This window comes from Rhinoraja longicauda, chromosome 24, assembly GCF_053455715.1.
Source record: "Rhinoraja longicauda isolate Sanriku21f chromosome 24, sRhiLon1.1, whole genome shotgun sequence".
Taxonomy (NCBI): Eukaryota; Metazoa; Chordata; class Chondrichthyes; order Rajiformes; family Arhynchobatidae; genus Rhinoraja; species Rhinoraja longicauda.
Window position 1 is genome coordinate 25,997,796 of NC_135976.1, and position 9,634 is coordinate 26,007,429.

At 37.4% G+C, this 9,634-nt stretch overlaps 1 protein-coding gene across 1 annotated transcript in view; it reads right to left on the reverse strand.

The window, feature by feature from the left end:
• The window catches only part of sycp1 (synaptonemal complex protein 1), a 74,417-nt gene extending 65,159 nt beyond the window's left edge, over positions 1–9,258 (reverse strand). The window contains exons 1-3 of the mRNA XM_078420325.1: positions 9,198–9,258; positions 7,232–7,305; positions 3,524–3,632 (exon numbers count right to left, since the gene is read on the reverse strand). Coding sequence (XP_078276451.1) covers positions 3,524–3,632; positions 7,232–7,305; positions 9,198–9,258 — 244 coding nt within the window. The remainder of the gene's footprint in view (positions 1–3,523; positions 3,633–7,231; positions 7,306–9,197) is intronic.
• Between the last annotated feature and the right edge of the window lie 376 nt (positions 9,259–9,634).

Here is a 9,634-nt window from a genome sequence, read left to right on the forward strand (position 1 = left end):
TTACAATTCTTAACAAAACCAATTAACGCACAAACCTGTACATCTTTAGAATGTGCCAAAGCACAAACAGCACAGTAAATAAAATACGATGGCAACATGGAAAGCTCTCCAAATATGTGGCAACAACAATGAGAAACATTATCCCTTGGTTTTATTTTCAAAAAGTGATAGGTCTTGCAATTCATAGAGATCTCAAGGTTCTCAAGTGGAGGAAAAAAACTTCTATTTGTTAATTCTAATATTTCTGGAATCTACAGGGATCCCACAAGCCATGCACTTCTTGACCAAATGATCTTTGCTCATGGCAAAAGTGATGATCTCTTTCGCAGAAAGTATCGGTGAACTCCCTAATGGAATATTATAAACTGGAATGTATGAAATAGATTAGTTGCTGTCTCCTATTTTAAACTGAAGATTAGGAGGTTCAGTGAGGCAGTGCCTCTAAGGTCTGTAGGCAGTGCAGCCCCGGCATGTGCATATTGAAAGATCTGCCTTCGGAAGATCATAGATCTCTATTGCCACTGACTGACCAAATCATAGCTATTGGATATAGCTCCTAGGAGAGCTGAAGATATGAATGCATCCGGAGGAAAGGGATTATGAACATGAGGGTCTCATCCCTTCCCATGTGGTACCTTGGAACAATTTTCCTCCATTTTATTCCATTGATTCAGCTGAAGCAGACACCTAAATGAACTACCACAGAAGCACATTTAACAACTATAAACATAGTTGTGCTTACATAAAAGGTTGCTCAGACAGTTGGAGGTCAACTCATGCACCCACAGGGAGCCTCCAAAGCTTAGATAAGCACTCAGGAGAAGTAAGTGAAGAATGATTGAACAGGTTTTTAAATAGAAGATCAAACAAATGTGGATACTGGAAAACTGAAAAAAAAATGAAGTTGCTGGTCAAGCTGAAAGAGAAATAGTTTTAACTTTTTGGAACTGGAAAAGAGATAAAACATATTAGTTTTTGATAACAGGAAAGCTATGGGAGATGCAAGTAGAACAAAGGAAAAATCGTTCATAGTGTGGGACCAAATAGTTTAATGTAGAGGTGAGAAGCACATTGATGCAATCGCAAAGAAAACCCATCAATGCCTCTATTCCTACCTCAGAAGGCAGTGGAGGCCAATTCTCTGAATGCATTCAAGAGAGAGCTAGATAGAGCTCTTAAGGATAGCGGAGTCAGGGGGTATGGGGAGAAGGCAGGTACGGGGTACTGATTGAGAATGATCAGCCATGATCACATTGAATGGTGGTGCTGGCTCGAAGGGCCGAATGGCCTACTCCTGTACCTATTGTCTAAGTTCGAGGAGTGTAGGAAGGCACTGCAGATGCTGGTTTACACCGAAGATATACACAAAATGATGGAGTAACTCAGTGGGACATGCAGCATCTCTGGATGGAAGGAATGGGTCCGAAACATCACCCATTCCTTCTATCCAAAGATGCTGCATTTTCTGCTGAGTTACTTCAGCATTTTGTATCTGTCTTAGAAGTTTGAGGAGATTTGGCATGGTGTCGGATACTCTCAAATTTCTTCAAGGTATACAGCAGAAATCATATTGACTGATTGCATGGCCTGGTTGGATAACTCAAATGCCAATAACATAAGAGGCTGCTGAAAGTGGTGGATATTGCTTGCTCCATTACAGATATTCACCTTCCCACTATCAAAGGAATCTACATGAAATATTGCCTCAAGAGGGTAGCTAATATCAGCAAAGACCTACAGCACCCTGGCCAGTCTCATCATGTGGCTATCATCGGGAGAAAGGTACAAGAGCCTGAGAACCGTTACCGCTAGGTTCAAAACAGCTTCTTCCCATCAACATTGAAACATAGAAAATAGGTGCAGGAGGAGGCCATTTGGCCCTTCGGGCCAGCATCGCCATTCATTGTGATCATGGCTGATCATCCACAATGAGTAACCTGTGCCTGCCTTTTCCTCATATCCCTTGATTCTGCTAGCCCATAGAGTTCTATCTAACTTTCTTTTAAATTCATCCCGTGAATTGGCCTCCACTGCCTTCTGTAGCAGAGAATTCCACAAATTCACAACTTGTCCAGTCCTTTTATAATTTTATACGTTTGTATAAGATCCCCTCTCAAGCTTCTAAATTCCAGTGAATACAAGCCCAGTCTTACCAGTCTTTCCTCATATGGCAGTCCCTCCATCCCGAGGATTAACCTCGTGAACCCTTTGCTGCACTGCCTCAATAGTAAGGATATCCTTCCTCAAGCTCCCAGGAATTCCCAGGAACTCCTGGGAGGGTCAAACACAGAGTGAAGCTACACTGTCCTATCACACACACACACAATGAAGTTCCCTCTGCACTGTCCCATCACAGGGTGATGCAGGCAGATGGAGTGCACACTCCGTATCTCAGTGCCACAACCACTGAGGCATAATTCAGCACTGAAATACTAGGGATTATGTATAAGGGTTGTACTACGTATTTTGGCTTGCACTATTGTAGTCTGGTGTGTAGTATAACTGACAAGTTAATTGTGTTGTCAATTATGGTATTTGTTTTATCGTTGCATTAATGTGCCTGTAAAGCTGCAGCAAGTAAAAATGTCTTGTTCTGTTCCTAGTGCATGCGACAATTAAACACTCTTGACTCTTGTTTATGTTTTTTTGTTTATGTAATATGTTACAAATACAGGGTTTTTGGACATCCCATCAAGCCAGGCTATACTAATTGGGAGAGAAAAAAACAGCCAAAATTACAGATGGCTGCTTGGCAGAAATATCCTCTTCTGATACAGACTGAAACAAAGAGTGAGTTACTTAATTTTGGAGAATTGGATATTGATTTAAGGAGGCTGTAATGTGCCTGGGGTGTCGTTCCTCAGATATGCCTTGGGCATGTGTTTTAACGGCATTTGAGGTCACAAACAATTAGATCAGCTCGGGAGTTAGATGGAAATTAAACTGCAGTCATCCAGAATATTAAGGACTGATATCTGTGAATATCTGTGAACTGAACATAGATAGTCATTGAAAAAAGAGCAGTACAGCATGGAAACGAGACCTTCACCCCAACTCGTCCATGCCGACCAAGTTGCCTAACCAAACAAGTCCCACTTGCTTGTGCTTATCCAACCTCTCCATATAACCCAAATCGTTCTGTCCCAGCAACACTCTCATAAATCTTCTCTGCACTTTTTTTCGTTTAATGACAAGCCAACATTTATAGCAGGCTAACCAGAAGTACGCTCTACTACAAATATGGCCGTCCCATAAAGCAATAACCCAATCTGCATTTGGTTTCTCCAATGTAGAGATCACTACTTCATTTGTTTGTGTTTCTTTTGTTAGGATATGTCAATTATGAATAGAATAGCAAAATTATATAATTCCTCTGAACTCTGGGCAACAGGAATGTTCTGAATTTCACAAATTTACAAAATTCCAATTGTGTCTCTTCTTATTTCTTCAACTTCTTCATTGCATAAGCAGAATTAATTCAGAAATTAATTTTAGATTGATCAAAATATGTAAAATTGCTTACTATTTGCTTCCTCTATCTGATCACTTTTGGTTTTGGACTCCTGCAAATTAATCCATGTTTCATGAAGCTCAGTATCTTTTTGTTTATACTGCTGTTGGAATTGCTGTACCTTGGAATGAACAGTTATAAATATAAATATATTGACTATGAAAACAATTATGGATGTACAAATAGTCTTTTAAAATGTATTAGAATATATCCCTGCTTGGTATTTTCCATAAAACATAATATACGTACTGTTCTTGAGGAGCTTCACCGGTAGGGATATTTGAAGTATATTTGCAAGTCATATAAACATCTTGCAGGCTACTCACAGAAATATCTTTATCTCATAAGAGATATTGCTACATATGTTCCTGTATGCAGCAGTTAAGTGTGGGAGGACAATTGTCCCTGCATGTTTTTAACCATTGTGGACGAGTCTGTGCTGACGATAATGTGAAGGCCTATCAATAAGGCTGAAGCAATTGGCAGGGAATAAAATATTAGGATACTTACCTAATTCACTTTTCCTCATATTACTTCCATGTCATCCTGCAATTTATAGTCTTCTTTGTGCAAAATTCATCCTTGTACCTTTACCACTTTAAATATCAACAATGAGACCTTTCTACTCATGAAGAGATGCGTCGACGTGAAAATGAACCAAAACTATCACCTTAGTTTATATCTACTGCCACTAGTTTAGACACTGACATTGTTTATATTTTAGTAGATGAAATAGAGGAGGGACCTGCAATTGAGAAATGGAGGATAAATGTACTGATAATACGAGCCTCTGTATGAGCCCAAGTGAACGCTTGCTACATGACAGAAGCATTAAGTTTAAATTCAAAACTGTTAAAAACTGTGAGCAAATTGACAAACAATGCTGAACGTGCCCAACTTTGAGGCTGCTGCATTGAACATCTGATGGTTTCTGGCAGAAAAATACACAATTTAATTACTTTCTTCAAAAAGAGAACTTTTGTATCTTTACACAAAAGTGAGCAGTAACCTGCACATATTACACACTTCTCCAGCTTAAGCCTGGTAGAAACCTGATGCAAAATGTTTATTGGCTCAGTTATCTTCTCAATCACAAACAAAATGATATTTTCCTGCTCTGAGACTTCAGGGGAGGTTTAAACAAATAACAGATCTTAAAGAGGAGTTCCATCTTGAAGCACAGGCATCTCACCAAGTGGTTCTTATAGGTGATCTACTCCCTAAATGTGCAGAAACAACCTCCTGTCAAGAGTGTCTTTTTTCTTCCTCTTTGAGGTAATTTGCTAGCTCTGTATGCCTGCTCTACATTCTGCCTTCTGTACAATATTTCCAGAGAAATAAACGTATTACTAGTACACCCATGCACGGGTCCGTAATTTGTGCAAAAACCTTGGAGGCAGCAAGAAATCCTTCAGTACTTGTCACACCACTCCCTATGTTGCAACTGAAGCAAATACAGAGATCACAAAATAAATATAGCATTATAGCTGGAACCAGAGTTCCCTTTGCTCAAGATTTTAAATTCAGCATTGGGATATTTAACCATTATTTTCTGAATATGTAATTACAGCAGATCTTTCTATCACAATTAGTATGACAGCCCAATTTGCATTTCTGGCTATGTAGACTGCCAAAGGGTCAAAGATGATTAATAACGTGGTGGTCAACAATATTTATGTATTTTTATTTCCTTTTATTTAAATGATTATCATAAGATCATGTGATAGGAGCAGAATTAGGCCATTCAGCTCATCAAGTCTACTCCGTCATTCAATCATGGTTGATTTATCTCTCCTTCCTAACACCATTCTCCTGCCTTCTCTCCATGACCTCTTGACACCCGTATTAATCAAGAATCAATCTATCTCTGCCTGAAATATATCCATTGACTTTGCAACCATAGCCTATGGTGGCAAAGAATTCCACAGATTCACCACCCTTTGACTAAAGAAATTCCTCCTCATCTCCTTCCTTAAACAACGTACTTTAATTCTGAGGCTATGACATCTAGTCCTAGACTCTCCCACTAGTGGAAACATCCTCTCTACATCCACTCTATCCAAGCCTTTCACTATTCTGTACATTATGATTTTGGTATTAATGACATGGTAAATCTAACTGTGGTAACTACACAGGTGTTTTCTTTCTCTCTGCCACATAGAAAGTCAATGGCACGATGACACATCAGTACCAAGATCAGCTGAAGCTCATGTGCACACAATTCTCATGTTTGTACATGCTCACAAGCTCATTAACCAAAGCATGTAGGAGGATGGGTCTTACATTCAACATCCACATGACCAAAATCCTCTCCCAAGCTGCCCTCCAACAATAAAGGTTAATGACGGGAAACATGAACCACATATCTTTGGGACTATCTCTTGGTGAAGAAATCCATCAATGATGAATTTCACCATTATCTTCAATGACCCAAGAAAGACTTTTGTTAATTGAGGAAAAGGATGTCTGAAGATCTAGACCTCACACCTAACACAAAACTCATGATCTACATAGCATCAGTGATCCTTATTCCCCAATAAGCATCTGAGACCTGGATTACTTACAACAGGCTTCTCAGAGCATTGTCAAAATATCGCCAAAAAAGACAAACTCTGTGTAAGTGGCCATTGAAATAGGTAAGAATTGATTCCACACAAAGGCTCAAATGCACTTCCAGCCATTCATGACTACTGAAGCTCAACTAACGGAGTGCCTGGAGAGAATAATGAGAATCTGCAATATGACAGCTCAAAATGAAGTCTCTAAACAAGTAGTAGAGCTAATTAATATTTAACTTCTCCATTACTTGTTAAACAAGTGTGGAAGGAAGTGAGTGAAAAGTGAGCTGCTTTTATCCAACCCATTTTTTTTACAAGAGTTGCGACTAGATCTCATTGCATTTTACTGCACTATGGCTCATCAGGACATAATACTAAGATACAGTGTACCATTGAAAGCTTTCAGCTCTCATAATACAACCTTATAACACAACTCATAACATGAAGAGCTGCCATTTATTATTACTTACTACAGTGGTCATTAACTCCTTTAGTTATTATATTTGTCCACTAAAATGGCGTGTAATTGAGTGGTTTTGTGGGAAACCATTAAGTATTGTGCATAATTGAGTAAGGATATATCAATATACAATAACGAGCATGAAAGTAGATTTTACATTTATTCTTTTGAAACTTTTCACTTTTAAATACTTTGAAGGGTTTGGCAAAAAACATCAGTTTACAATTGTTCCAAAACATTGAAATGCTAGCACATGAAAAATAGAAAATACATAATTGAAAGAAAAAAGTTAACACAAGGTATATAAGGAGGCACTAAACAATATAACATAAAAAAGAAACTATCCTACACTAATATAAACTTGAATCATAAACAATAGTTAAAAATCAGGAAGAGAACTCATTTTGGTGGACCGAATATCGTAGCATGTGGAATTTAATGATTTATGGGACTTTAATGAGGTGACCATATGCTCTCAGAAGAGTTAATCAGTTATTAATGAAATTGAATGGATGATCACCAGAGTGGGTTCAAGACACATTCCCTGAGTATTCCCAATTCTGACTCCATGATAAATCATTCTGATTTATTAGACAGACTTCAAATCATAAAATTTACTCAATGTAATCAAAATCAAGCTTTCTTCTTAAGTTATGGATATAAACAAATTCCTTTTAAAGTTTTTTGTGCATAGTAAAATACCTCATTCTCTTTATCATTCAGTTGCTGTTGATATTTATTCTTAAGCTGTTCTCTTTGTTCAATTTCTTCCTTTACTGCAACAAAACAGGATAATTTGTCACTTGATTTCTTAGAAATGGAATACAAGAAATATTAGCCTAAACACTCAGACAATATCATCTAGCTTGAAATAGATGGTCACATTAAAGTGAAGTTGTGACACGTGGTACGAATGCCAAAGTAATGCAGCGTTGAGGCTGCTTTAGTAGTATTGTCCTCAGTTTTGATCACCCTGCAATACGAAAGATGTCATTAAGCTGGAAAGAGTGCAGAGAAGATTTACAAGGATGTTGACAGGAATTGAAGGCCTGAGCTATTGGGAGAGTTTGTGCAGGCTAGGATTTTATTCTTTGGAGCGCAGGAGGCTGAGGAGTGATTTTTGTGGTGTATAAAATCATGAATAACTGGGGTGAATGCACAGTCTTTTACCCAGAGTAGGAGTATCAAGAACCAGAGAACATAGGTTTAAGGTGAGAGGGGAAAGATTTAAAAGGAACCTGAGCAGGCAACCTTTTCACACAGAGGGTGGTATGTACAGAACAAGCTGCCTGGGAAGATGGTCGAGACAGGTACCAATATTCTAAAAACATTTGGACAGGTACATGGATAGAAAAGGTTTAGAGGGATGTGGGATAAATGTGGGCATGTGGGACTAGAGTAGGTAGGGCATCTTGGTCGGCATGGGCAAGTTGAGCAGAAACTCCTGTTTCTGTGCTCTTTGATTCTATGACTCTAATGCAGTTAGTTCACTGTGTACCTCACTTAGCACTCAGGATGCACCCTGAGCACAAGAATGTTAACTGAATTAGCTCTAAAATGGGTCATATCATGATAAATATGCATATACATTACTGAAAGTGTTATTTTTCTACCTATGAGATGTAAAGAAACACTTCATTGTGACTGACATTGTTACCTTACTATTTCTTAAAAAGTTAACGTTCAATGAGAGTTAATACCAATATAAAATAAACTGCAATATGATCTCCTCTGCATCGAAACAACCAAACATAGATTCAATAATGTTATGATATGATATGATATGATATGATATGATATGATATGATAAGATAATTGATTTGCAGTACACTGTCCCCAGCCAACAATCAGCCTATTAAGGAACCTGCCTGCCTGAGGTCAATTGTTGCCAGCCTCAATTTGTCCTAGTTTTTTCGTGCTTCCAGTCCCCCCAAAAAACCACCATTGCATTCCAAATTGTTTATTGACAGTATGGTCTGCTTATGTTGCTTGTTGTGGCTAGTGATCATAGATTATGCAGCATTAGTTTTACAGGCACCAGTTTGGAAGTTTAAGGGAACTGATGTTGTCCAAATACCAAAATATTAAGAATTCAATTTTGCATTATCAATCTTGTATTGCTTCAAGGTCAATCTATTACTGAACCTTTCCCATACAACCCCTTAACTTTCAAATTATACAATTTAGTTCATATTACCCTTCTTCATATTTTCTTCAAAATATGTTGTTTCACATTACGGACAGACCTGATGATAGAAATCCATCTTTGGCTACAATTGCTCGCTGTCAATAAAATATTCACTTCCTGTATTCCCAACCTTACTTTCTGCTTTTTTGATCTCAAAAGGATGTTTCAAGGAACAAGTTAAGGGAATGGGGAAGAAAGAGGAAGATGTTGAAGGAGCCAACTTCCACAGTTTAGGATTAAACAACCTAAGAGCATAAAATTTCAATGGGTCTGAGAATGCTAAGGAGAGAGTGAGAGGCAAACTCATACAAGATTATGAAAACAAATAAAATTGATAATAATAAACAAGTACAATATTTGATCTGACAGGTCAATTGTCCTACCTGACCTGTCTGCATTATTTGGATAATAATAGTTATATGCATGAAAAAATGCTATTTATTAATAGTATTAGCATTTAATAATGAGACAGATACTTACACTTAAATATAATTTCTAATCTTGTATTTTCAGCCTGAATGCGAAGTTCTTCAAAAGCCATTATTATTCGCTAAAGTACAATTACAAATAGGAAACTGTAAATAATATAAATGAACTCTATATTATCAAAATATAAGCAAAATTACTTGTTATAGCTTTATTCAAAGCTTTTGCCTTAGTATATGTAAATAGTGTATCAAACTCAGAAGAAATTGTCATATAATTCAGGTTCAAAATGACAGCAGCAAATCTTATATTTAATGTCAATGATGTACAATAGAATTTTACTAACCAATTACAAGTTCCATTTAAAGCAACTAGGAGATAACCAGGGAGATGCCGTGTTTTAACAGAAATCTGACATGATCAATTTGTTCTCTTTTGAATTTACTCTGTCTATTGTTGACTTAAATTCAGTGAAATGAAAAATGAGAGAC